The sequence below is a fragment of the Neocloeon triangulifer genome, unplaced genomic scaffold (genome assembly GCF_031216515.1).
Source record: "Neocloeon triangulifer isolate White Clay Creek 2 clone unplaced genomic scaffold, ASM3121651v1 ptg000020l, whole genome shotgun sequence".
Lineage (NCBI taxonomy): Eukaryota > Metazoa > Arthropoda > Insecta > Ephemeroptera > Baetidae > Neocloeon > Neocloeon triangulifer.
In genome coordinates, this window is record NW_026775561.1 from 444681 (window position 1) to 471976 (window position 27296).

Below are 27296 nucleotides of genomic sequence, written 5' to 3' on the forward strand. Positions count from 1 at the left end.
ACCAAGGTCATAGGTCAAAGTTCAGGGTCAACTTTTTAAGCTTGAATTTTTTGATGCGCCACCAAAGTACCTAGTACATAAAAATTTTTGATTCCATTATAGCCAAAAGTTGCTCTAGTTGGTATTCAACAACATATTAAAAATTTGTGAGACTAACTTTTTTCTTTTTGGAGATATTTCAGGTCGAATGGCAAAAAACGTGGTTTTCCGAGCATTTTCCTACACAAACCAACATTTAACCACCCTAACTTTTTTCCTGCTAAAGTTACGCAAAAATGTATAATGACAAAAAATGATTGCCTTGACCTGTTCTTTCAGACCATGTATCGCACATGGTGACCAGATCACAAAAGGTCATTGACACCGGTGACCTGTGACCTTTCCAAAAATTATTGCTGGAAATGTTTCACCTCAATGAAAAGAAACATTGGAGTATCTGAAAGTCAGTTTTGCACTTGCAAGGGCAATACATTAAATTTCATTATAAATATTACATTGTAAGAAATACAATTAAATTGAATTGTAAATAAACCAAAATAAAAATTATTTATAAATAAATTATAATTTAATTTTATTACAAATTACTTATAATTGAATCTCATTATTAATAAATTTTAAATTGAAACACAAATTAATTACAATTTAATTTAATTATAAAATTATAATGTTTCACTTTAGATATCTTGGCCTTTCTCGAAATTTGCAAAAATTTAATTGGCGTTCAGAAAGCAAAAATCCGCAATTTTTTCAATTAACTTTGAATATCAGCATTGATTGAGGCGCTCATCAATGAAATTGAATGAAACACGTTCCACCTCTCATGTATTTTTCTATTCTTAATTTGATAAAAAAAGTGCATTTTTGGTTGTTGCGGGGGCGATTGACGCGCCACCTGTACAGCCAGACAGGGAAGCACGTGCTGGGCCGACAACAAGAAAATGTCAAGTGAGCGCCACACCCCTCGGCCACCACTTTCTTTGTGCGCCCAACTCGCGCGATAACCTTCGGGCCGAGTCTTGCAGAGGCGAAATCGTCGGCCGGCGAGGTCAAAGGTCGATCGGGCCGAGTCAGCGGTGCGTCCGAAGGTCGCCGTCGCTCGGGACACGCACGGGGCCCGCGATTCTCGTGACATCACATCCGGCCAAGGTCACTGTGTGTGTTTGTCTGCAAATGGAGGAGTCGTTGTGACTCGGAAAGCGAAAAAGCCGGACACACTCGCGATGGCCTCGATCCGGACACTCGTGGTCGCCCTCGTGCTGCTCGCCTCGCAGACCCGCCACTTGGTCCTCGGTACGTGTCCATCAATTTTGGGGCCGCTTTTTGGGTGGCCCGGCCGGACGGACGGACACGCCTTCCGTCCCGCCGCGTCCGAAATAGAACCAAAGTAAACAACAATGGTGCTATTTCGGGCTTGGTTTTTTTTGTATTATTGTTGTTTTGATTGATGTTTTGATTGTTGTTTTTGTTCCAAGGCATCAATTGCTTCTGCGACATTTGCGAGGACAAAACGTGCGTCTCGGACGGATACTGCTACACCACGACCAGGCTGGACAAGGCCACGGGCAAGATCGAACATGACTTCAGGTAATTTATGCAAATCCTAATTATATTTAATTATTTCCACATTAGGAACAAATTACGTTTTAAGAAAGCCAAATTTTTCTCCTAAATTTAATTGGAATTTTGAATTAAAACAAAAAATTAGATTATTTAGAGGAAATTCTAATTAAATCCTTTTTAATTTTAAATTTTCCATCCAATTTATTTATTAACGAGTGACCAATTATTTGCCGTCAAGAGAAATTGCCAATTTGTTGCTCCAGAACGAGTTTTTTTTTGTCAACTGAAGAAATGCTCTCAATTTCAGTCGACGTCTCTCGAGAAAGCAGCACTATATATATTTTTTTGGCGGGTTTCGAACTGAAAATGTTAATTTGCAGAGCCTGCCCCCTCCCCTGCCCCCTACTTTTCGTCCCGGCCACTTTTTCTCTCTAGACTTGGTCATGTTTGTGATGGAACACACACATTGTGCTCACGTTTCGCCTGTCGTCGTCGTCTTTTGCCTGTTCTGTTCTCGTCGGCCATACTTGTTATTTATTTTTCTCAGTCGCCGCCTGAAGCAGACCCAGGCCGAGTCTGCAAGTAAAAAACTTATTCTAACCTGAATGAGAATAATAATCAGTCTTAATGAAGGTGCAGGGTTTTATCTTGGTGGCTGGATCAAGTTTATCGTTTCGACATTACTTAATTTAGACAAGTTACTAATCTCATTAGCCGCGCGAGCTCTAATTGCACAACATTTTTTTTTTAACATTTATTAGACTTCAGATTCTGAAATTTCTCTGCAAGGCGATTCCAATGATATGTCACAAGGCTACTTTTCGATTAAGTTTGCTCACCTGCCTGCGGCGGCCATCTTGGAAAGATGGCGCTCAGGTCGGATGTAGAATTCCTCACATCTCCATCAATTTCGGCCCCCACCCAATGTTCCAGCATATCGTTGGAATTGTCTCGACACGACTTGTCAGAATATGAACTCAGAATTAAAAAAATTTCAAATTTTTCTTTTCAATATTATTTATTTCTACAATTTGATTGAAATTCCTCAAAGTTCTTCCCAAGACAATTCACATGATATGTTAGAAGGCTACTTTTCAAACAAGTTTGCCCTCTGTCCTGATCGGCGGCCATCTTGGAAAGATGTCGCTCAGGTCGGATGTAGAATTCCTCACATCCCCATCAATTTTGGTCCCCACCACACTTTCCAGCATATCGTTGAAATCGTCTTAACAAGACCTATCAGAATATGAATCCAATTTAATTTTTTTTATTATAATATAATTTTTATTTTTATTTGACAAATGAGCAATCTCGGCTGAGTTGTTTAATATTTTTTTTATGTATGGCTGGAAATTAACTGGGTGAGCGTCTTGATTGTCTCTCTTACTCTCTCTGTGGTTCAAGGTGTTTAAACCAGACAAATATTTTCCCTCCGCGCCTCGCGATCCAGTGCGTGACGGCACCGACGGACACTTACTCGATGTTTTGCTGCAACGACGCGCCCCTCTGCAACGAGCACGCGTGGAAGCCCCTGGCGGCGTCCCCCTCAGGTAGGAAGGACGCGCTCCCAAAAAACAATCGGATCAAATTCCGGAAGAAAAGTTTGCAGTTGGACTTTTTCGACAGTCACTGTCACTAACCCCGCGCGTTCAGTGCAGTGTGAGCTTGTAAAATAATTCCAAAAACACGTTATTTACCAGTATGCCGCTAACTTTGGACTCATCCACGTGTGGTATCTCTCTGGGGCTGATCGTCGCAACCCTCGTGACCTTGTCCGTACGAATAACATTACAAGGTCAACCGCAAAGGCGATCAGCCCCTGTGAATTAATCATATATAATTATCTGTGCTAACGATTCACTAATTCTGACTAACGCACCCCCACAGATCCGATCCACGGCTCTCTCTTCTCCTCCATCACACTCATACCACCCAAGTTCTCGCCCCCCACCCACCCCTCACATATATAATTCAGCCAGTTCCGGGCCGGCTAATCTCATCTCTCATCATATTTTGCATGCATACATTTGACGACCGCGAGTTTTTTTTATTTTTTTATTGACAATCGTTGTTGCTAATTGGAGTGCGTGTTCTCTTGTGTGTTGTGTAACAGGTGTTTGGATCCAGCTCTAAACCACCCATCCCAAAGCCCCATCTTCTGCCAAAGCAACGTCCAACTTAATGACTCCTTTGCCATAAAATGTTGTAATTCAGGAGATAATTGTAACAAAGACCAAAGGCCCCTCCTGCATACCAGGAAGCAGAAAGGTAGGCGCGAGTCGATTTCTTTTTCCTTGTCTCGAGTACAAAAAATTGCACCCTGCATGCCTCTTTTTTATTCTTCAGTGTGGCTCGACAGGTTCAAGGCTCCTGATTTCTCCAATTTTTTTACTGCACTCGTTTTTATTTATTATGATTTTGCGCCGCTTTTTGATTAACCGCCGCTGCATATTAACTAGTTTCCTTTTTCTCCTCTTATTTTTTCCGTAGGTGTTTTAATAAAAACAAGCTATTTCCTCCTGAAAACCCCCTGTGGTGTAGGCAGACTCCCTTACTAAGCACTGACGAAATTGCACCCTTTGCCGTGGCCTGCTGCAATGAGTTTGACTTTTGCAATCAGGCTCTGCGGCCGCAACTCCCGAGCATGCGCCCGCAAGGTGAGCAAGACTTACAACTGCGCTTTAATTAATCCAATTCACTCACAACAAGGGACTCTTTTTTTGTATTATTATTATTATTATTATCCATCAATATACTACTTTGCGCTTGGGTTTTGTGCGCGACCTCCTTCAGGAAAACATGCTCATTCCAAAAAAACTTTAGCAAGTTCTCATTATTTCGTCCTTTCTGTTTGTCAATGTCATGTACTGAAATGAAATTTTAAAAGGGTTTTCAAAAATAATGAAATAATAGATTTACAAATTCTTCGGCGAAAATTCCTGGCAAAGGTTGATCCTTTACACATTCTAGGGATTTTCAAAAGTATTACGTTTTACGAGACATTACAAATTTGGTTTATTTACATTTTTCAAATGACTGTTTCAAACGCCGATCCTATTATAGCAATATTTCAAGTACCAAAATGTTCCGCTCGGTGTGCTCTTTCCGATTATGTGTCACACTTGGAGAATGTTATGTGTTAAGGTCAAAGGTCACCAGGGTCAATGACCTTTTGAGACCCGGTCACCATGCGTGATACATGGTTTTAAATATCAAGTCAAGGGAATCACTTTTTGTCATTATACGTTTTGTCCTAACTCTTACAGGAAGAAAGTTACAGAGGCTCGAAGCTAATTTTTTATCCTCCAGCCAGGGTTTGGAAAAAAAACGACGTTTTTGTCTTTCTTAATTTTTAAATAAAAAAAAAGTGTGATATACACTAAATATCGGGGTGACACTATAATACTTTTGAAAACTTCTTGGTTTAGTCTTTGAGCTCGTATAATATGGTTAGGATCGCACTTTTAAGTTGTTAACCTTTCAGGAATTTTTGCGTTATCATGTAAAAAAAGTCAAATTTTTGACGGAAATAATTTATTAAGAATATTTGTAAACGACTTGAAGAAAATATAAATTTTTTTGGGAATCAAGGAAAAAAAAGATGGGTAAATTTTGTTTATTCCTTAATTTTAAATTGCGTTGATTTTTCCACTTTCAAAATAAAAAAAATTATCAATGGTGCTTAAATCTCTCTGTGACGTCAACTTTTCCAAAAAGTTTTTTAAGTATTCCCAGTCTTGCTGTTTTCCGATGCTAAAAATTCTGATAGTTTTTGCTACTTGTGCCATTAACAACTTCCCCGCTAACAAGTCCTGACACTCATAACTTGGTTTTAGTTGCTAGGAAGGAAGCAGAGGTCGCCATGTGATAAATTTATTTTGGACAAGGTAACGGTTGCATGTGTGAGTTTGCATGGATGTCGGTATTTTTTTTTATTTCGCTTTTCGTGTTGCCGCTTTTCCTAGCCGTAGAAAACGAAATTTTTGACGAATTCGCTTGTAACTTTCGGTGGTTTCGGCAGAGGGGCCGCCCGAGGCGCAGATCGGCTACGACAGCACCTGGCTCATCATCATCGGCATCATCGTGCTGCTGGTGCTGATCGTGCTGATGCTGCTCATCTACTGCGGCATGACCCAGAACCGCAAGTGGAAGAACAGGCGGCCCGGCGCCTTCTTCAAGTCCAACGACTCGATGGACCCGCAGGACCAGCAGCCCATCCTCGGCGGCATCAATTCCCTCAGGGACATGATCGACATGACCACCAGCGGCTCCGGCTCAGGTTCGACCTTTCGTTTATTAAAAAAAGGAAGGGAATTAAATTTATTTCATCCTTGAATATTGAAGAAGGCCAAATTTCAAGACCGATATTGAAATTGCAACAAAATAATTCAAACCCGTGGAAAGTTTAAATTATAAATCGCGTTTTCCCGCTAAGAGAATTTGAATCTTGGTGGAAAGATTTTGAAAATTGTCTGTTTTTATACAATTGTATTTATTGTGCAATCAGCAAGAATCTCCTTAGAGGTTCCAATTCTCTTGGCGGGAAAAGGTTAACTACTGATTTGAAGCTTTCCCGATTTTGAGGTTCTGAATCGAATTTTATGTTTTTCTGGAATAAAATAATTTACTGAAGTTGCGCTTTCTCGGACGCAGGTCTTCCATTGCTGGTGCAGAGAAGCATCGCCCGGCAGATCCAGCTTGTCGAGATCATCGGCAAGGGCAGATTCGGCGAAGTTTGGCGCGGCCGTTGGCGCGGAGAAAACGTCGCGGTCAAGATTTTCTCCTCCAGAGAGGAGCGCTCTTGGTTCAGAGAGGCCGAAATCTACCAGACCGTCATGCTCAGACATGACAACATTCTCGGATTCATCGCTGCTGACAACAAAGGTCAGCTTTCGAAACAATCAATATAATTAAAGCAAATGAGGACATAACGGTTTCTTTTTGTCTAAATATTCATTTGATATTGATTTTTTTACCAGAAAATATTTATATTAGTCTGAAATTTTCAGCATTGAGACATATTTTCTGAAAGTTCCCAACGTTTCACTCTGCTGCTACCCTTTCTAGTTCAATTCTAGTTTGATTTTTTTTAGTTAACTTAAAAAAAGGACAATTTTTTGTGTATTTGTTGTTGTTTTTTTAGCTCTAGATCCTCTGGAAAACATTTTATAGAAAAATGTTTCAAACAAAATTTGCAGACAATTTTATTTTGCACACTTTATGTATTTAACATTTTCTTCCAAGTCCAAAGCGACAAAAGTTATAAAAGCGGAAAAGTTAAAAAATGAGGTTTCCCGCTCAATATTATAAGCTTGTGTGGGAAAATCCAACATTTCTGCAATTCTAACTTTTTTGCTTTGGATTTAGAAGCAAATTTCAAATACATGAAGTGTGTAAAAGTTAATTTTCTAAAAGTTTTGTCTGAAACATTTTTCTCAAAAATGATTTCCAAAAAAGCTAGAGCAAAAAACCAGTGAAAACTCACGAAAAATGGACCTTTTTTTAAATCAATAGAAATTTATTTTTTGCGCTAAAAAAACGTCTGATTTAAGAAAACTTGGCTGGAATTTTAAAGCCTATTAAACTTCCTATCAATTGGCGTTGGTTTCATGTCTGAAAAATAGAAAAATTACTACAAAAATAATAAAATACGTCACCTTGCAATGGTTCTTTTTTTACCTCGGCAGAAATGTCAGAAAATGTGTCTCAATTCTCAATAGATAATGAAAATTTCAGATTGGCTTGAATTTTTTCCGGGCAAAATACTGTTGATTGCCAGAATATTTATATTTTCTCTAATTTTGTCAAATCAATCCTCGGATCAGATAACGGCACCTGGACGCAACTGTGGCTGGTCACCGACTTCCACGAGAATGGCTCTCTTTTCGACTACCTGAGCACGCGCACCGTCGACGTGCCCGGCATGATCCGGATGTCCCTTTCGATTGCCACAGGCTTGGCCCACCTTCACATGGAAATCGTGGGAACTCAGGGTAAAAAGCTTCAATTATTCTCGAATGAATAATTTAATAAATGTTCCTCTCCAGGCAAACCTGCGATCGCCCACAGAGATTTGAAATCGAAAAACATCCTAGTCAAGCTGAACGGCACGTGCGCCATCGGAGACCTCGGGCTGGCGGTTCGTTACGACGTCGCCGAAGACAAGGTGGACTTGGCCTCGAACAGCAGAGTCGGCACCAAGCGCTACATGGCCCCAGAGGTGATAACAGCCGAAGCAAACGTTGTTCTTCTTTCACTCAACAAATTGCAGGTTCTGGACGAGTCGATATGCGAAAACCACTTTGATTCCTTCAAGAGGGCCGACGTCTACGCCCTCGGTCTCATATTTTGGGAGATTGCTCGGAGGTGCAATGTTGGAGGTGACTTTGAATTTTCCAGTTTTGAAAAATTTTAAATTGACCATTTGCAGGTATTTACGACGAGTACCAACTGCCATTCTACGACATGGTGCCATCCGATCCGACCATCGAGGAGATGCGGAAAACCGTTTGCGACGGTCGCCACCGGCCATCGACCCCCAACCGATGGCAGTCCATAGATGTGAGCATTTTCATTATTAAAGAGGATTGATCTACCTCAGGGTAGCAAAATCTTACAAATAAAAAGTAATAGTTTAGGCTAAAGGGATCATTTGGCAACTGAAAAATTGAGGGTCGGCAAGTAAACTTTTGACTCTGTCATGTAAAATTTTCACAAAAAACGTTGAAAATAGGGGGTCATCTCATCAGTTTTTGAGAAAAGTCAAATTAACGGTTGAAAAACGTTTTTTTATTACACTTGTTTCCGATTAATGAGGCTAATTTTTTAGATGTTTGATTTAATTGGTTTCTGCAAACAAATATCTAGATAGCTCATATTATGGTTCTTTAATTACCAAAGTAATGGAAATATTCAAATTTGTCAAATTCCAATATGGCCGCTAGAGATACAGGGTTTACTGAAACAGCTGCCAAATTTAATTGGGTAAAGATTTTTTAATTTTCTTGGTGCGAGGTTAAAGGTAATGAACCAAGGTATATTTTCTTAAAGGGCATCAAGTTTCTAGGTCAAAGGTCATTGACCCTGGCAAAATGTTGAAACATAAAGTTTTGTGTCCCTTGAAAATTTTCAACCTGACAAAAAATCTGAGATAGCCAAAAGATGCGGCTTGTAATTTTGCATCTAAATACAATTTTTTTTCTTTTGAAATTATTATTGCATTCGGAGTACTGAAAATTGTCTTTGGATGAGTCAGAAATGTTTAAAATTAGCCATTTTTTTCATCAGATTTGAACGCAGCTAATTAGGTTAAAAGTCAAAATTGAAGAATTTGATATAAATTCGGCCAGAGATTTACTATTGACCTCGTTTTGCAGGCTCTGAACACCATGTCGAAGGTGATGAAGGAGTGCTGGTACCACAACGCAGCGGCCCGTCTGACGGCGCTCAGGATCAAGAAGACGTTGGCCAACCTGGGCGCCAGCGAAGACATCAAGCCTCCACAGTGATTCTCAATTTACTTCCCACGCAGCCTATCAAGAAGAAGCCTCAAAGGCCCCCCGGATTTTCACTCATTAACTTTTGTGTTGTTTAAATTCTAAGTGTAGTTCGTAAGCAGGGTTACTTTTGTCCTCCCTCGATAGGCACAGAGAGAAATCAAAGCTCAATATTTTTAGGTGGTGAATTTTTGATCAAACGACGTCATGAAATGGTCGAGTGCCTCTCGTTGAATTTGGCGATGCTAAAAAAAAATTTGAAGCACGATCTCTCTAAGAACATTTGTGTGTAAATTAATCTTAATGTGCGAACGTCAAGTTTACTATTCAATATTATGTAATCAATCATTTACGCAAGGGTTATTTTGCTAGGCTGGACACACCAAATCACGGGTTGTGCGTAGTTGATCCTAAAAATAGGCTAAATTTGATATTTGTGACCGGAAGAAATTTACATATGATATATGAATCAAAACCTGGCAGTTTTGCATCTGTTGTAGAAAAGAATTCAATTATTATTCGCCCAACTTATATAAAATATTGACCCGTTTGCAGGTCTTTGCATTTACTAAAATAGTTAAATTTACCACGACAGCTTTCTATAGCAAATGAAGATGAAAATATTATCACTCGTGGAAAATAAAAAAATTTATAAATAATATTTTTGTCTTCGGACCGGTTTCGAGATTTGCATCCATTGTACATTTCGCAGAGACCTTCTTCCTATATTATTATTATATATTCTGCTGGACATGCAATTCTGTTGTAAATAACTTTTCTACTTTTGAGCTTGGACTTTTGAAGGATGGATGAACGCTTTTCTGGACCTTTACATGTGATAGAAGTTAGTTTGGCTGCTAAAACTAATTATTGCGGAGTCATTAATATGTTATAGACGGAATCATTCGTTGCAAAAAATCAGTTGAAAAGAAAAGAAAATTTGATTGGTAAGACTGCTGGATTAATAATTATAATTAATTAATAAGTTTCTGATATGTGCTAAATCATTTTAGGTTTAAACAATGAAAGTGCTTGTTTTTCTCCTGATTTGATGAGAAAATGTAATCATGTTGTTGTAAATTATCACTTAATAAACATAGCATTTAATAAATAAAATTCGAAAGGATTTAATTATATTGTTAAAATAATTTATTTCCATCTGTTGAGATATACAATAAATTAGATCATTCAGTGAGGAAAACGCAAGAACAAAATCATAAACTTTCTCCTTCAGAAAATAAAGGAAATTTCTTCAGAGATTCAAAAGTACACTTTTTGGTAAAATCTCGTTACATGTAAAGCCACAACTATTGAAAAATTGAAATTTGATAATTATATAAAATTTTGTCAGGTCATGTGGCAAGCTTTGAGGGCAGCATTTGAAGTTCACTGGCACACGATTGGCGTAAAAAATTCCCATATATATAAATACATATTTATAAAATATTTTTCCTTTCGATTAATTGCACTTCTTTCGTTTTGGGAGAATCACAAAATTCGTGGGTCGTTGTATCACAATTTAAACAACTAACAAGGATCATCTCAAAAAAGGAACTCGGAAGACTTTGATACAGAAAAATAAAATCGCAACACAATAATGTTTATAAAAAATTCCATCTCCTGCAGGAATGAGAATGACTTGTTGTAAAATAGAAAAAAGGTCATCCTCAGCACTTGAGGACGTTGTAGGTGGCGCGCAGGTGGGGCAGGTCGGCGTGCGAGTAGACGATCTTGTTGGCCTGGTGGTGCGCCAGGACGCTGGCGAGGGCGGCGAACGCGATGTAGGCGTGCGGGTAGCCGATGGCCTGCACCACCGAGCTCATCACCAGGGAAATCACCGTCTGGCCGAGGTAGTAGCCGACATACAGCACCCCAAAGTCGGCGCCCGAACCGCGCTTCTGGTCCGCCGAAAGGTCAAAGTAGTATGCCTGGGGGGAAAAACAACACATCCATCAGTAAGGAGGGTCAAATTGAGTGAAAAAATTTCTAAAAGAAAAAACCTTTAAAAATTACTAAACTTGGCCAATCTTTGGAACAGAATCAAATCTTGGTCCGCCCAAAACTAGAATAGGCAAAGTTGACCAAGCACGAACAGAGATTAATTCTGCTTTGTAGCTCTCAGGGCGGTGTTAAATTATAATTTTTAATAATTTCTGTCTCAGTTTAAATTTATAGTTCTGAAATTATCTGCATTAGAACACTAGAACTTCATCCTTCTTGGTTTAAATTAACCTAAAGTTGAGGAAAGCTCTGGTTTTTGGCTTAAGCCTACCGATTTTCAACCGGTTTTTACAGAATAAAATACAGCCGTTTTGTTCCTGACCTTATTTTTTAAAGAATCTGCGATAGTTTCAATCTATTTTTTTTTAAAACATTACATCCTTTGAAAATTCCAAAGCGCTGCTTTTCATAATTGCATGAAAACCAAAATAGCACCAAAAATTACCCGTCTTGTTTTATCCAAAATAATTCAGGTTTTGGTCGTTGGTGGCGCTGCGAACGGCGTTTGCACCGCCACTGACGACCAAAAATGCAACTCTTTTGTATAAATCGGCTGATTCACGCATTTTCGCATTTTCAAATGAAAAATTTACTAAAAATGAACCAATTTACTGAATAGAGATAAAATTAGACGAAAACCGGACCTGCTGGTCGGCGTGGTACTCGGTGACGAGAGCGCTGGGGATGCTGGTCATGACTGCGAAGCCGATGCCGGAGAAGGCGGCGCAGACGTTGAGGAGCCAAATGTTGCGGACGACGAGCGTGGCCATCATGCAGGCGGCGAAGCTGGCGAGGCCGAAGCGGTACGTGCTCTTGAGGCCGTACGCCTGCACCAGCTGGTTCTGCAGGAGGAGGACGTAGCCGCACGAGGACATGCTGTGCAGCAGCAGCCCCCACGAGCCCATGCGCACGCCCTCGTTGTACAGATCCTCCTCGAGCGAGTCCGGCGCCGCGTTCGGGTGTCCCGCGTACACCACCTGACCCACGTAGTGCGCGTAGAAGAGGGCGTGGCTCGTGCACGCGGCCCACGATATCGTGTCCGCCACGAACAGCCGCCACAACGCCACGGGGGACCCCCACACCTCCCGGCAAACGCTCACCGGAAGCAGCAAAATCTAAAAAAGAGAGAAAAAGTTGCATAATTTGAAGCAATCTAAACAGAAAAAAAAGGAAAAATTGGAAACTTTAGAGTGGGATTCCTGTTTGGAACCAAAATTTAATTACTAATCTCAACACCATAGGTCAGTTGACAAAGGGCTTTAAAAAAATCAGGTGAAATTTGATGGATTTTGGCTTGGAGCAAACTTGGAAGGCTCAATGCAGAGAGATTTCAAAACATGTTGAGAAATTTCTAAACATCGGCTCAATGTAGAATTAAATTCAAATTGGACTTGTTCACCAGGACTCGCCAAAGAGTGACCTTGACCTTTCATCTGTCAGCAGCAAAGTGTTTTTGGAATAAAAGGTTGCTTTATAGAAACTTTTGTGAACATTTTCTCCCAAAAATCTAGAGCTTAAAGGAATTCATAAATTTTTAAGTGATTTTTTCTTCAAATTTTGTTGATACTATAAGCAAAAAGAATGATAATTTTAATGATGCAGAATTATTTAAATTAGGTTTAATAATTTCTTTTTACCCTTTGGTAGATGAAGAGGAAGGTGGCGGCGAGTTTGGTGGTGACGACGTGGGGGAGGCTCTTGTACTTGCAGGGGAAGTCGATTTTGGCCCAGGAGAGGTGTCTGGGTCGGCGGGGGTGCGCCCTGGCCGAGGGGAGGGTGGAGACGGCGAGCATGGTGGTGGCGCAGCACAGCAGGAAGAAGCCGAGCGCGGCGCCACACGCCGACTCCTCCTGGCGGCCCCACGGCCAGTGCACGGCCGTCAGCAGGTAGCCCACGCACGCGCCCAGGCTCAGCACCCCCGAGTAGATCGAGAAGCCGCGCTCGGAGCAGTCGCTGCCCTTCAGCAGGTCGCACAGCAGCGACTCGCACGGGTTCAGCGCCACCTGCGACGAGTAGTCCAAAACCACCCCGCCCACCGCCAACAACACGCACCTGCAAAAATCCAAAATCAAATTTAATTTACAAAAACAAAAATATATATAAAAAACTTCCGAGAGACTCAAAAATATATTTTTATGAAAATTAAAATAAATCTCCAAAACGATCCAGATTTTGGTCGTTCGTGGCGCTGCGAACGCTCATCAGCGCCACCAACGGCCAAAAATGCAACTTTTTTGGAAAAATCTGGCAGTTTGCATCATAAAATCACGTTTTGACCAAAGTTAATCACAATTATGCGAATTTCCTTGATAAAGAGAAGTAAAATTATGAAGAAGACGGACCTGCTCGTCAATTTTAATTTACAAATTGTATTGAAAGCCAAAATAATGAAAATATTAAAACAAATAACTTTTGGGCTGAACAACAAATATGGAAAATCTGACAATTTTCAATTAAAAAGTTTTGCTGAAAGAAAATTGAAACCAGAAATTTAACTTAAATTATTAGTCCTGATAATTAATTTGATCAAACAAATTTAACAAAATCGTCAACCCCTTGAAATGAAAAGAACTTTTATTCTCCTATTTCCTTTTTCTTTTTAGTTAAAATATTTTGTTTATCTTGGAACGAAGCGTACCCTATCGTGAGTCCTTCCGTCGTGAGAGCGAGGCGGTGTCCGAAAATGACCCCGAGCAGAGATAGCGACAAAATGAACGCGAGCACGAGCATGAAGTAGATTCGTTGGCCGAACTTTTCGTACCAATAGTCGGACAGCTGTCCCACGGCCGACACGGTGAACATGCCCATCAGCGGACCTGATTCAAATTTCATTAGAATAAAAATAAAACATGCTTTTTTCGGACTCGGACCGACTCCGAGGATGATGCCCATGGAGGACTCGGCGAAGCCGGCCTTGAGCAGGATCGGCGGCAGGTAGGTGAAGGCCACGGTGGCGGCGACCTCGAGGCCGCACACCATCGCGTTGATCAGCACCAGGCGCACCGTCGTGAACTCCATCGTCCTTCGAAGCACAAATAATTATATTCGATTCAAGATTCAGATTTGGCGATTCCTCACCTTTCGAACGCTCGGAAAATCACTTCATTCCGCCGATTAATTTGGAAAACTCTCTTTTATAGCTGCTTCTAATTGCAAGTCGAACCTGTTGTTAACTGCAGCGTGGTTTGTGTTAAAACAAAGCGTTCAAAGCGGTTCCTCACTCGAGTTCTATCCTCCTGCTGCAGACAAGACAAAAAAAATAACAACGAGGCACAGCTGGCTTGCCTTGCCTTGTAAACAGGATGAGCCAAAACTAGAGTTTTCACTTATTTTCACATTTCATTTCAATAAATTTATAATTTATTAAACTAGTATTGGAATTAATTGATTTTTAAGTAAATATTTTAAGTAAATTTAGTATGAAATCATTTTTTCAGTATAAATAAAAGATCCTTTTGCGAGCTTTCTTGTTGGCAAACTTCTGAAGTCTGTCCCGCAGATGTCGCGCGCGTCGCCGCCGTATGAGAAAACTTTGCAGGAGGAGGGGACCAGGAGGGGACCGCGGCAAAAGCAAGGATCTTTTAGTTCGAATATTAAATTTTAAATTTATAATTATTAATTATAATAAGAAATCACTGGAATATTCACGCTAAAAAAGGACACATGTTGTAATATTTCTGAATAGGTCTTATTCAATGTTGTTTGACAAAGTTTTGTGATATTCTTGAAAGAAAATATTTGAATGAAATGAATTATATTAAACGCTGTTGAGGGCAAAGGCGAGAATTGGCAAGAGATGGCGCAACCTGGCTCACTCGCAACTTTTATTTCAGATTCCCCCTTCGGGTCCCGCGGAGGCCACTTACGTCATAGGTCAATGGACTCAGTACAGACTTTCGCTGCTGTCTGGAAGTAGTTTTTGTTGAATCTTGGATGAGAACAAAGGCGGAGCCCCCCTATGCGCACCGTGTTTAGCTCGAACAACGATATCAAACGGAAACCCGGTTCTTGACTCCTCCCTTTTTACACTCAGTATTTTACCAAACTTATTCCTAAACACGTGTGAGTGGGACTTTTTTATCTTCAACTAAGCTGGCTTGTGTGGACGGACGACGGCCAGTTTTCTGTTTCGTGTTTCGCGCACAAATTTCAGTGAGTTTTCCAATTTTTATACTTTGTTTTTGGAGCCGAAGGATTCAAGGATTATTTTAGCTTTAATAGTCCCTTTTAATTAATGTTGGGCGTTTTATAACACAATATAGCAAAAAAATTCCTGTTTTCGTTTTTCCAATTTTTATTTTTTGAATCGTTCACTTGAAATAAAGAAAAGCAACAAGCGACCGTAATTTAATCAATCAAGATACTGCTCTCCGATATATTTTTTGTTTTGTTTTTCTTTAGATTAGCTTTAGACACCCGTTGTACACCTAAAAAATACTCTTTCTATCTTTTGTTTTTCTTAAAGAATTCTTTAAAATGGAAATTAGGCGCAATGTTTACATACATTATGAGAATTTAAGAAAGCGTCCGTCGCAAGAACCGAATTAATTTTAAGTTGAATATTTTTAGTGTTACTTCAAAATTAATAATTACAAGAATAATTTTCGCATCACCAATAAAAAGAAAGAGCAGGCCAGCTGGCGAAGCGAGCGCCAAAAAACGCGTACTGCGCAGTTTTTACTTGAGGAAGGTCCTGCGACTCCAGCCGCTTGGCCCAGCCACGGCTTCCGCTTCACTGCTGGCTTATCGGTGCCGGCCTTTACCTAACAAAATTTAACTTCAATATGATTTTAAAGCGTGTATTTTTTTTTTAATTTTAAGTTGTTCCGATATCAATTAATTGCGCCTGCAAATCATATATATTATGCAATATATTTAATAAAAATAAATCGAATCCAATATTAAAAATAAAAAATATAATTACAAACTTTTATTAATCTTCATTAAAAGTCTGTTTTGAAAATAATTTATTTAAAATATTCAATAGACACATAATTTGAGATGTTTTAGAGTATAATTTCTTTTGGAACATTTTCATGTTCATATTACTTTTTAAAATCTTAATTTTATTTATTAAATCGTAATTCATTTTGCAATATTATTCATTAAGAAATTAATTTGAAAATTATGTATATTAAAAACTTTCTATGATCATCTCCTCGAGTGTTAACTTCTTCAAACATATATTCGTAATTAACATAAAAAATTGGGATGATTTAATAAGATTTGATTATTTTAGTCAGTTGAATTCGAAAGCACAACATCTACCTTAAAGCAAGTCTTTTAAAATAAAAATCGAACTTATATATCAATAACATACATGGGTGCGCTCAACAATTTTGCGCTCGCGCTCGCGCTCGCGATCACTGGCAACAGTGCGCTCGCGCTCTGCGCTCGCGCTCAATTTTTTAAAAAGTCTTGCGCTCACGCTTTGCGCTCAAAAATATTTTTACCCGAAGAAAAAGTGCGACTTTTTAGACAATTTTTTAATATAAAAAAAATCCATCGGCAATTGAAAATGATAAAATTGAAGTTAAATTACCAAAATTGGGATCAGTTTTGAAGTTTTTGGTATAAAAACACTGTTTTTCGTTACAATTTATGATCAAATTTGGGAGTTTTTACTTTTGGTTTGAGCGCAAAATGAGCGCAATTGAGCGCTGCGCTCAGCGACCAATGCGCTCGCGCTCTGCGCTCGCGCTCACGATTTTGAAAATCGTGCGATCGCGCTCCGCGCTCGCGCTCATGAGCGCAGAGCGCGAGCGCAGATCGCAGAGCGCAAAGTGCGCTCTGCCCATGTATGATCAATAATGATTTGGAAACATCATTAGCTTGATGAAGGACAAAAAAACAATGTTCTTCCTATCATAAAATGCGCATTTGATTTACGAGGAATCTTGTATTTTTCCAGGTTTCCACACTGACCGGCATGTAAAGTTCCAAAGATGGTTGTTTCAATTACGTTGGACGCGATTATCGAGACTGGTGAGTTTGATATATTTGATGTGTAATAATATTTCTATAGAATGTTGCGAAACTATTCGGTAACGGAGAATTTTTTTATTAAAGAGCAAAAATTTATTGTTTTTGTGAAGTACAGAAAATCTACCATAGTTTTGGTCGGGGGTAATGAATGAGCTGTTGAAATTTAATAGGGGAAGTTTGCTGCCTTTCGCAGCCTGAAAAACTAAAAAACTTTGCAGCTTTTTCATTACCAAAAGTTACATTTTTCTCCCCCATTTAATATAAAAATCTTATTTTTAATTTCTCATGTCCCATTGTGAAAAATAACAGAAAAATATATTTTTATCGATTGAACTGTGTTTATTTAAAGCGGAAAGTGGAAGGCTATTCTCCTATTGAGCAACTTTTAAGCACGTGAATTTGCTTCATTTTTACATACGCATATTATATTTCAACCTCAACTTTGATTTTTTTTTAGAGCATTCGTATTATTGATTTTATAGGATGCCAATTATTTGTAAAGATACAATCATGCGCAGTTTTTCACAATTAATAGTCAATTAAACTTATTTCAAAACCCCGGCGTCAGAATCACTGTATTTTTGGTCGCCGCGGTGAGTCATTTGACCTGAAGTTTAGAAAAAAACTCCTCATTTTTTTGTTGGTTTTCTGTGCACCGATTGTGAGAAAGACAGATTTCATCAAAATAAAAAAAAAAATAAATAAAAATTATAATTGGTGGATGAAACATTTGAAAAAGTTATCAATCCCGTGCTTACTTTCAGGACCGACACAAGGATATCCTGAAAAACCGGCAAAATTGGGATGTTTTGAAAATGGAGCAAATGAAGTTGCTGCGGGAAAGTATATGGCCTCAATTTATTCATGCCTCCTATTTAAATTTTTAAAATGCAGCGTTTTCGTTCTGGTCGTGCATTATGACTTCAAGGATGGTCAAGATGATTGGCCAAGACCAGGAAACGAGAAGGACGTTGAAAATTTAAGGAAAACTTTTGCTGAAAACAGAAATTGCGCATTCCGCGAATGTTCGCCGAAAAGGGAGGATCTTCTCGCTCTGCTTCAAGACGAACAAAAACTGAGAAGATTCATCGGCACCTCTGAAGGTAAATTTTGATTTTCTTAATATTATTATAGCAAAACTTTTCAGTTTTAGAACCAGATGTTTTCTTTTTGATCGTTTTGTCGCACGGAGCAGCGGACGGAGTGATTTTCACAGACTTTCTTCGCAGCTCTGATCCGAACGATTACGAAAATTTCACGACAAATGAACTTTTCAAGACGATTGAAATCGTTTTTCCAAAATGCTTGAAAAGTGTTTTCCTTGGGGTAAATATTGCTGTTTATTAAAATATATTTTAATAAATTTTGGGTGCTAATGCAGCCGTGCAGGGGCCAACTAGAGGACCGTGTCTATTGGCCTGACCAAGCCTCAAAACCAGATCCGAAAAATGATCTGACTAAAAACCAAAACTCGAGCAGAGTTTCTTTCGAACCAAAGATGCGCAACCTTCTCATATTATATTCAACTGTTGAGAGTAAAATTAAAATAAATAATAAATTCGATTATTATTCTTCGACTTTTTTGTAGCAACAAAGGCGCGCAGGGGTGAAACAGGAACTTGGCTCGTCAAATTTCTGTGCGCGGAGTTGAACGAGATGAGGCAGAAAACAAATTTAACAAAATTTTTGACCGGAATCCAGAACCGAATTCATCTTGAGTCGACGACGTTTCGGAACGACGGACAGACGCCCGAATTCAAAATGTTCCCTTGTGACAGGAAATTCATTTTCCAACCTCCTGAATCGTAAATTAAGAATTTATTTCATTTAACTTCTTATTAAAAATTAAATTGTGTTCAGAAAAAAGACCGAGGCTGGTCCGTCAACCAGTGGAACTGACGCGAAAGGGAAAGTTGGAACTCCAGTGAAGGAGAAACCAAGGTCGATTGACTTCGATTGGTGGAATCCAAAATCAAAAAAGGTCCTCAGAGGAAGACGGGCAGTGATTTTTCATTACGGGGAAGAAAATGAATTAATTAGAAACCTGGATAATGCTCTGACTTATAATCTTGGTTTTGAAACTATTAATGCAAAAATCGACAAAAATGGACTCAATTATTACTTCAGTCAATCAGGTCCTTAAAAAGAATTGAAAATAAATTTTATTACATTTTAAACTCTTTAATTTTTTTTAGAAAAATCTTGGAGTGATTTCGGATGTTTCGCTGCATTCTTTTTTGCCGAGATTGCAGAGCAAGAGGATGGGCAAGTTTGCATCCGTCTGAATGAAAACGAGAAAGTTCCGATCGGCAAATTGATTCACAGATTGCTGGGGCCAAAAAATGGAGACTGGATTGGGAAACCAAAACTATTCTTTCTCGTTGATACCAAATTCGTGGCTACAGATAGCGCAGGAGTGGTAATTATTTTCTTAAATGTAACTCACGCCTGTTTTTCATCAATATGCAAAGTTAAAACAAGTATAAAGTATTGACAAATATGCGACATCTAATAAAAAAAACTTCTCAAATCGAAATCAGAATCAATTCTAAATATAGGGGAAAATGGTTTTCTGATTGAAAATTGTATAAGAAGCTTGCTTTCGTTCATTTTGTGTCAGCTCTGCCGCATATTTAGGCAAACAAGTTGATATAAAAAATTGATTATGTAAAAGTTTGTCCTTTCATTGATATACAGCAAGGGATTAAATCGTTTAATTTTAAGCCCTATAAAGTATTGTTTAAAAATGTCTCACAAATTTTTTTTAAATATATAGGCAGTTTTTGTTAGCATTTCTAGAATTAAAAATTTCTCAAGATTTCACAAAAATATTATTTTCTAAATCATTTCATCTTTTTGAAACAACACAAGCAAAAATAAAATATCTAAATTTTAATGTACATTTTTTTATTTTTAAATTGCCACTTCAATAAAAAATAAAAGCCAATGGCAGGTCACATAACACCCTTACAGAGAGACGCAATTATATCCTAAAAATGCGCTTGCCATAGTTATGGTTTAAAATTTTTAATTTTTGAATAGCAGCGTCTTATATTATAAAATTGATGGTGAGAAAATACAGCCGCGGCCCGTTAAATCAATTCCTTCCGAGCAGGTCAAAGACATTGGAAATCAACATAACGTAGCAAAAATACAGTAACAAGTTTTAAAAAGTCAAATTCTAATCAAATGTGGCCAAAATATCAAATCTTTTAAAAACAAAAATCTTCATACCCGTATCAATGAAGTGTTCTTTTTAACAAAATCAGTACCTAATTTTCCATTGTATTTTTCATCCACTGTATTTACTCTTATAATTAATGTAATTATTCATTTTCGTTCTAGGCAAAACCATCAAATTTAGATGAATTTCTCCGAGCGACAAACCACTGCGGATGGCTGGTTTTTACTCTTCAAAATGCAAGTGCGTGTTTGACAAATTCTTATTATTTTTCAACCATTATCACTTTCCAATTTTTCCAGATTTACTACAAAACTTCATAGAGGTTTTTGAAAAGCAGGAAATAAAAAACACGATAAGTCTTCAAGAAAGTCTAGCCAATTTACTTTCAGAACATAAAAGGGAAGAAGTAAGAGCATCAGATGCGATGATGGTTTCAACTCTGCCACACCAGTTGTTTTTCCCGATTTTGGAGAGAAATTTTGTTGAGCCAAAATTCCGCGTGGAAGGAAAGGGGTTTAAATCAGGGAAAGAAGTGGAATGGGAAGAATTATTGGAATCAAGAAAAATCAAAGAGAAAAATGGAATTTGGCTTCTGTCTTCGCTTTCAGGATCTGGAAAGTCAACCGTGATGCGCGAGTTGGCTTTCGAACTGCAAAGACAGTTGAAAATCAAAGTCTTCTTTGTCGTCCTTCTCGACATCTGCTGCTACTTTTCCACTGCAAAAAAGGAAAGAAGAAAAGTTCCATCCCTTGCTTCTGTTGTTTCGCACGCGACTGGAACGCGTGAGCTGGAAATTCAGAATCTTATTGATGAGAATAAAGTGATTTTGATGTTTGACGGATTCGACGAAATTTGCCCCTTTTACCGAGATCAAGTTCTCCAAGTTTTTGCCGAAGCATTTCAAGAAAAATTACCCATTTGGATTTCATCACGACCGCACGAGAAAGATGCCATTCTTGCAACGCTAGGAAAGGAAGTTTGCAAGGTTCAAATCAGGCCTTTAGATTGGAGGAGGCAAATCAAATATTTGATGATGATTTCAAATAAATCTCAAGACGACTGCAGACGTCAGATCGATTTCTGCAGAGAAAATGGCTTATTTGATATTCTGGGAAATCCTCTTCACTTGAAAATGATCGCTGAACTCACTCTACATGATTCGGATTACAAAAAAGGGATCAACTTGTACAAAATCTATGAAAAAATTGTGGATACAAAATTGTGTTTTGCGTTGAAAGATTTGAAAGGCATCGCATTAGAAAAGGAATTAAATAGTTGTGAAATGGAATTGAGAATTGCTGCTATCGCATTTTTAAACAATGGCGAAATAAATAATTTGATAAATGCCAACAATGGAATTGTAACAATCAGCGACGGACGCGCCCATTTCGTTCACCAAACGTTTGCCGAATTTCTCGCTGCTGCGCATTTCATCGATTGTTTGTTCTGTGAAGACGAAAGAATTCCCTTCGATATTTCCAGAAAAGAATTTCGTCAAGTGCGCAAGTTTGTTGACTTGAAAATTTCCTCGAGTGGCACAGAAAAATCAAATTTGTCAGCAAAGCTGAAAAAATACTTGGAAAATACAATAACTAAAGCATGTGTCGAAGGCATTTTCCTCGAAGAACGTCTTGTTAATTTTTCCAGCGCTGCAGCGAATCTTGTAACTTTCAATCCTAACAACGCAAATGAACTATTAAATTACATTTTTGCTGACCAAATTTTGGTTTTGGCCAGCGAACGTGTGGAAAACTTTGCGCTTTGCCTTTTGGAAAATGGCGCTTATGAAAAGTTGACAAATCCTGAAGATTGTGCCGTGAAAATGCTCGCAGGTGCGATTGAAAATAATTTTGCGCTGCTCTTTTCAAAAGTAGAAGAAAAATGTGCCAACCTGATGAAGTTGGTGCGGAATGATATAAAATTAAGAGAGACCTTAACACTCGCGGCCTGCAGGAAAAATCATCACCAAGTTTTCAGGCTGGTGCTTGAAAAGGGAATTGTAGATTCAAGTGATCAAGAATATTTACAAAAGGCCATGAAAGTTGGTGTTAGAAATAAAAGCGCCGAGTGCGTTGAGCTTTTGATTGAATACGGCGCACGGACTGCCGACCTTGATGGATTTGAGTTGGGCTATTTAAACATCAAGACGACGGAAGCGCTTCTCAAGACAAAGGACGAGCCGATTTTAAAATTGGCATCAAGAATTTTCGATCGTTCGATCAAAAGAAAAAATGCTCAAGTGGCAAAGTTTTTGATGGCAAAATTCGGTGATGCGGAAAATGCAGAGTTTGAAGTGAGCAGTGAAGCCTTGATTGATGTATTAGAGTGGGATGATCACGACTCTGCGAAAATGTTGAGTCGCTTGCTTGTTGAAAAACGCGATTATTTATTAGGTGAAAAGGACAAATACGGGCGGAACGCTTTCCACTCGGCAGCCTGGAGGGGACATGTGGGGTTGGTCAAATACTTCCTGGAAAAGGACCCTGAGCTCGTCAAAACCTTAACGGAAAAAGGGGAAAACACCATGCATTTAATTTTCACTAGTTATTATGATGATTCAGAACAGAATATTGAAATGTGCAAGATTTTGCATAATCTTGATGCTGAGATGGTTCGGCAAAAAGCTGCGACAAATGAAACAATGCTCCATGTGGCCGCGGAAGCAGGAAAAGTAAATTTGTGCAAATGGCTGGTGGAAGAAATCGGTCTTGAGGTGGACGCCGTGGACGATAAAGGATATAACGCGATGCACTTCGCTGTTTATTTTAATCGGGGAGACGTTGAACTCTTGGAATATTTGCATGGCATGAATGCAGATTTGGTGAAACGAAAAACCAAAACCAATAAAACGATGCTGCATTTGTCCGTGCAAGTAGGAAATCCTCATGTGTGCAAATGGCTGGTGGAAAAAATAGGACTTGAGGTGGACACCGTGGACGACAAAGGATGGAACGCGATGCACTTCGCCGCTTCTAATGATGAAATTGAACTCGAGCTCTTGGAATATCTGCATCGCCTGAATGCAGATCTGGTGAGACAAAAAACGAAAATGGAGGAAACGGTGCTGCATTTGGCTGCGAAGCGAGGAAAACTTGATTTGTGCGAATGGCTGGTGGCAGAAGCGGGCTTTCGTGAGGTGGACGCCGTGGACGTCAATGGATGGAACGCTGTGCACTTCGCTGCTTACAAGTACGTCGAACTCGATCTCTTGGAATATTTGCATGGCCTCAATGCCGATTTGTTCCAACAAAAAACGAAAACGGGTAAATCGGTGTTGCATTTGGCCGCGGGATACGGAAGATTTGACACGTGCAAGTGGCTGGTGGAAGAAGCAGGCGTTGAGGTGGACGCCGTGGACGAAAATGGGTATAACGTGATGCACTTTGCCGCTTTTCGTCAGTTCGTTAAACTCGAACTCTTGGAATATTTGCACGCGAAAAATCCCCAATTGATCGAGAAGAAAACCAAATACAAGGAAACTGCGCTGCATCTTGCGTCAAGCAGGAGCCGGATGGGGAAAGTCGAAATTTACAACTGGTTCGTCAAAAAAAGCATCAATGCTTCAGAGGAAAATTCAGAGGGCGAAACGAATTTGGAGGCGGCTAAAGAAAAGTTTCTTTGAAAATGCAATCAGATTACTACTTAAGAGACACAAATATTTGAATGTTGTAAGGAATGATACGGCACAAGCAATTTTTTTTTTTTGTTTTAGTAGAACTTTTTTACAAAAATATATTGTTAAGTTACTTTGACGAGGTTGCAATTCTTTGTGGCTACAATATAAGATTTTGATTCAAGCGAATTTGTCAAACCATTGAAAAAGTCACGATGGTGCTATAATTCGAAATTGGCTTTTCTTCTCTATGCATTTGTCCTCATTCGTGTTTTATTTTACAAAATCTATTTTTTTAATAAAAATTAAAGATTATATCGAACTTTTAATTTCTAAGTAAACTAAATAAAAAGAAGTGAATTATTTTTAATAAGAATCACATTCTTTGAGTGGTAAAAATTAAATCATAGTTGTTTTATAATAAGCGAGCTTATAAGAACTAAGTTTGTTTCCACTAACCTCGAATTGCTTATATACCGACCTTTTTTAAAGATTGAGCCACAATAATTTGAAGTTGGATTTTAACAATATCATAAAATCAAATTCTAGCTCTAATGCATTTAATTTTTCTTGCTTTGTGAAGTGAAGACAGCAAATAAAAGAAATTATGTAGCTTCGACACTTTGGCATTTTATGAATTCCTCAAAAGAGCGTTTAGTTAAATTTAATTTTCTGAATTTATTCCATTTTCATATTTTTTTTTCAAAGTTAGTTATATGTGAATGCAAGAAACCCAAGACAAGCTTTGTCCAGATCAAAGTTGTTTCTTGATAAAAAAAAAGGCTCAATATGTTTATTTCATAAATTCTGACCGTTTTCTCAGAATTGAAGTTGAACTTGTTAGACTTGTCTTACTGCAAAAACAAACAAATTTAACAGGCGCCTCCGAGAGTTGAAGGTAGGCAACCCGCTCGCTTTGAAAGCCGAGCAGGTTGCATACCAACCTCAAGTTTCTTTCACATCTAATCAATTTCTTTAGCAATGGAATTTTTTCGCACTAAAATAAATTATGCATTTTTTGTTTTATTAAATTAAAGGTTACTTCAAGAACTGTACATTCCCGAAACAAAGATGTGATTGAAAAAAAAAAATGGTAATAATATATTAATATTGTTTGTGTTGCAGACATTGAAACCCGTCAAGATGTGTACTATTGATGGAAAAAATAATTTTTTTTTAACATAGAAAGGCTCCACTAGTTTCGGTGACGGTCTGCGACCTTATTCAATGAGGAAACAAAATAAAAATCTCTATGTGTGAAAAATTATTAAAAGAAAAGAATGGATTGAAAAAAATGAAGAAAAGAACAACACAAAACTTTTAATTAGTATCAAACGTATCAAATAAGATTAAAATGACATTCATTAATAGAGTTGTCGATCAGCTTTCTATTAAGATTATAGAAGTCTGAAAAATTACAGGTTCTGATAAAATCTAAAAAGATATTCATTTAAATTTGAGGTATAAAAATGTAATTAAAATCCAGATTGTTGGCCCCACCAAAATCTAGCCTGCGTTTTTTAAGGCTGACATTTTTTTTAAATAAAACCGAGTAATTTTAATTAATTATGCTGACCACAATGGGGAGTGGCGTTGACGACCTTTACGTAGAAAGTTCCGCGTCCGGCAAACTTGTTGCTTTCAAAGCCCATCGGAATGGCCTCGCACCGTTTCCCGCGACACGTTCCGTTTCCTCTTTAAAAGTTTCGTAATTAAGAGAAATTTCCAAAGGAAATCGGATCTCACCGATTTTGGAGGTCCCAGTGTTTGCCCCAGAAACGACACTTGCTCGAGATGGACTCGGTGAAGTATTCGACGGCCAAGGCGTGGCTGCAAATCGACGAAGCCACCACTGAAAGTTTTTCCAAAAATAAAACTATTTATTTCGAATGGAATAATTTTTCTTGCCGTCAAAAACTTGCTTTGCTTTCAACCAAAGGTTGCTGCGCGAACGAGAGGTTCTTTGGCACGAAGGTTGTTCCTGACCCCCGTTCGGATAAAAATCAACGTCGCCTGAGAAAGATTTAATTTAACTTTTCAAAGAATTTGAAGAAAGCCTGCACGAACCAACAGGGGTCATCAGGCCGAGGCTGTACTTGTCCCTGCCGTTCGTGTGGATGACGTCGACGAACTCGGCGTCCTCAGGGTCCACCCTGAGCTCGTTGCTGACCAGGTTGAAGCACGGACTGGCCGGGTCCAGGGCTGGCTCGTAATTTTAGTTTTTCAATTTTTTAAAATTATTTAAAAAAAACCTGTGAGGCGGCCGACCTTGCCCCGGAGGTGGTGCGACACGTAGGAGGCAACCTGAGCGCCGAGGCTGTGGCCGATCAGGTGGAAGTCGCTCAGGGGAATGCCCAAGTGCTCGTTCAAGTGCCGAACCAACCTGAGAAGACAAATTTAGTTTTTTTCCCTCTGATCCGGCGAAACCTTTTTACTCAGCAACTTGCTTTCCCACGACCTGAGTGTTGGAAACGGCGCTCAGGTAGTTCCAAAACGACGGCGGGGACGCGCCGTTTTGCCAGTCCACGGCGATCACGTTAGAATTCTCCTGATTTTTTTCTCTTTTATTTAAATAATTTCACTTTGGAAAAATACCTTGGCCCGGAGAAGCGCCGAGGCCATTTTGCGGACCCACTCGTCCCTGCCGCTGTTGCGGAAACCGTGGATGATGAAAATCGTCTCCTGTTTGCCCAAAACCTTGCTCAACCCTTTGCGCCACTCGCCACTCTCGCGGTGAAATCCAACCTTGACTTGAACCGGCCAGAACAAGTTTCTGCGACCGGGTTTTTTAAAATTTTGCTTGATTAAAAATGATTGTTGCAACCTTTTGAAGAGGAAAAACCTGGTGTCGATTTTCTCGGCGCTCCACGCTTCTCCGAGCGGCGTTCGAAGCAACTCGTCGCAATTGCCCAAATTGACCGCCCTGGTCTGAATGTTGTGGCTGAAAACCGCGGGCCGACTCGTTTGTCCTGCCGCAGTTGAGCAGATTTAATAAAAGTTAAAAGTGGATTTTGTCCTACCGGAGTGCAAGCAGAGGTTGGCGGAAATCAGGGTCAAAAGCACCAAGCTGGTCAAGCCCATCCTCAACTTTTCACTCGACCAGAGAGAAATGAACACGGCGAAAAATTACTTCCTTGATTTAATCACTTTTCAAATTGGAAAGATATTTTTGGAAACCGCAAACATGCTTGTTTTGTGATAATTTTACATTTTTACGTTATTTCTGCGCTTTCGAAAACCACAAGGCTAAATGAATAATTATTTGATTACTGAGTCAAAATTTGTATCAAAATGAGTTAAAAAGAAAACCACGCAGAAGGACACGATTCAAATATCAAATCCGCACGCCACTTTTTGACGCGATTCACCTCTGAATGTAAAATTCCTGGACGCATTTGCTTATCTTTTTTTTTTGCAAAAAATAATAAAATAAAAAAACGTATATTTTAAATACATA

The 27296-nt window shown here is 38.9% G+C and overlaps 4 protein-coding genes across 9 annotated transcripts; 2 read left to right on the top strand and 2 right to left on the bottom strand.

Moving 5' to 3' along the window:
• The first annotated feature begins 914 nt into the window (after positions 1-914).
• LOC132204111 (TGF-beta receptor type-1) lies at positions 915-9325 on the top strand. 3 transcript variants are annotated; one of them, XM_059632384.1, is made up of 10 exons: positions 915-1290; positions 1473-1584; positions 2965-3110; positions 5582-5839; positions 6214-6444; positions 7386-7553; positions 7608-7780; positions 7832-7940; positions 7991-8121; positions 8937-9325. In XM_059632384.1, exons 1-10 carry the CDS (start codon positions 1221-1223, stop codon positions 9066-9068), a joined length of 1530 nt encoding a protein of 509 aa, XP_059488367.1. In that variant the 5' UTR covers positions 915-1220; the 3' UTR covers positions 9069-9325. The 3 variants fall into 3 exon arrangements, with proteins under 3 accessions (XP_059488367.1, XP_059488365.1, XP_059488366.1); XM_059632382.1 differs by lacking the exon at positions 2965-3110 and adding an exon at positions 4051-4217; XM_059632383.1 differs by lacking the exon at positions 2965-3110 and adding an exon at positions 3674-3828 and having other exon boundaries at positions 916-1290.
• An 857-nt stretch (positions 9326-10182) lies between these two features.
• On the bottom strand, positions 10183-15816 carry LOC132204113 (solute carrier family 45 member 3-like). The gene is made up of 7 exons (XM_059632387.1): positions 15671-15816; positions 14136-14296; positions 13928-14079; positions 13696-13873; positions 12695-13109; positions 11702-12172; positions 10183-10984 (listed from the first exon to the last, which is right to left on the bottom strand). The coding sequence occupies exons 3-7, from the start codon at positions 14073-14075 to the stop codon at positions 10724-10726; spliced, it is 1473 nt and encodes a 490-aa protein (XP_059488370.1). The 5' UTR covers positions 14076-14079; positions 14136-14296; positions 15671-15816; the 3' UTR covers positions 10183-10723.
• On the top strand, positions 14925-24631 carry LOC132204110 (uncharacterized). Of its 3 annotated transcripts, XM_059632380.1 has the most exons (12): positions 14925-15209; positions 16969-17042; positions 17807-17885; positions 17937-18145; positions 18190-18368; positions 18424-18577; positions 18631-18847; positions 18903-19177; positions 19238-19307; positions 19368-19461; positions 20388-20466; positions 20526-24631. In XM_059632380.1, exons 2-12 carry the CDS (start codon positions 17003-17005, stop codon positions 23846-23848), a joined length of 4719 nt encoding a protein of 1572 aa, XP_059488363.1. In that variant the 5' UTR covers positions 14925-15209; positions 16969-17002; the 3' UTR covers positions 23849-24631. The 3 variants fall into 3 exon arrangements, with proteins under 3 accessions (XP_059488363.1, XP_059488362.1, XP_059488361.1); XM_059632379.1 differs by having other exon boundaries at positions 18196-18368; positions 19238-19461; positions 20526-24630; XM_059632378.1 differs by having other exon boundaries at positions 19238-19461; positions 20526-24629.
• Positions 23518-27179, bottom strand: LOC132204115 (pancreatic lipase-related protein 2-like). Of its 2 annotated transcripts, none has more exons than XM_059632394.1 (9): positions 26860-27179; positions 26682-26808; positions 26435-26612; positions 26275-26387; positions 26092-26222; positions 25907-26041; positions 25748-25852; positions 25586-25691; positions 23518-25534 (listed from the first exon to the last, which is right to left on the bottom strand). In XM_059632394.1, the coding sequence occupies exons 1-9, from the start codon at positions 26918-26920 to the stop codon at positions 25402-25404; spliced, it is 1089 nt and encodes a 362-aa protein (XP_059488377.1). In that variant the 5' UTR covers positions 26921-27179; the 3' UTR covers positions 23518-25401. The 2 variants fall into 2 exon arrangements, with proteins under 2 accessions (XP_059488377.1, XP_059488376.1); XM_059632393.1 differs by having other exon boundaries at positions 26664-26808; positions 26860-27174.
• Positions 27180-27296: the final 117 nt, after the last annotated feature.

Bases quoted from the DNA above. Each gene is read 5' to 3' on its own strand.
- LOC132204111 (XM_059632382.1), top strand. From the start codon at position 1,221: ATGGCCTCGATCCGGACACTCGTGGTCGCCCTCGTGCTGCTCGCCTCG. The intron at 5,840-6,213 runs GTTCGACCTTTC...TCTCGGACGCAG, and splicing joins CACCAGCGGCTCCGGCTCAG to GTCTTCCATTGCTGGTGCAG. The intron at 7,554-7,607 runs GTAAAAAGCTTC...GTTCCTCTCCAG, and splicing joins GGAAATCGTGGGAACTCAGG to GCAAACCTGCGATCGCCCAC.
- LOC132204113 (XM_059632387.1), bottom strand. From the start codon at position 14,075: ATGGAGTTCACGACGGTGCGCCTGGTGCTGATCAACGCGATGGTGTGC. The intron at 13,874-13,927 runs GTCCGAGTCCGA...AATTTGAATCAG, and splicing joins GGGCATCATCCTCGGAGTCG to GTCCGCTGATGGGCATGTTC. The intron at 13,110-13,695 runs GTACGCTTCGTT...GGATTTTTGCAG, and splicing joins ACGGAAGGACTCACGATAGG to GTGCGTGTTGTTGGCGGTGG.
- LOC132204110 (XM_059632378.1), top strand. From the start codon at position 17,003: ATGGTTGTTTCAATTACGTTGGACGCGATTATCGAGACTG. The intron at 18,369-18,423 runs GTAAATATTGCT...GTGCTAATGCAG, and splicing joins TGAAAAGTGTTTTCCTTGGG to CCGTGCAGGGGCCAACTAGA. The intron at 18,848-18,902 runs GTAAATTAAGAA...AATTGTGTTCAG, and splicing joins ATTTTCCAACCTCCTGAATC to AAAAAAGACCGAGGCTGGTC.
- LOC132204115 (XM_059632393.1), bottom strand. From the start codon at position 26,920: ATGGGCTTGACCAGCTTGGTGCTTTTGACCCTGATTTCCGCCAACCTC. The intron at 25,692-25,747 runs GCAAGAAAAATT...AAAAACTTTCAG, and splicing joins AGCAAAGCAAGTTTTTGACG to TGGTGGCTTCGTCGATTTGC. The intron at 25,535-25,585 runs GTGAGATCCGAT...AAACTTTTAAAG, and splicing joins CACTGGGACCTCCAAAATCG to AGGAAACGGAACGTGTCGCG.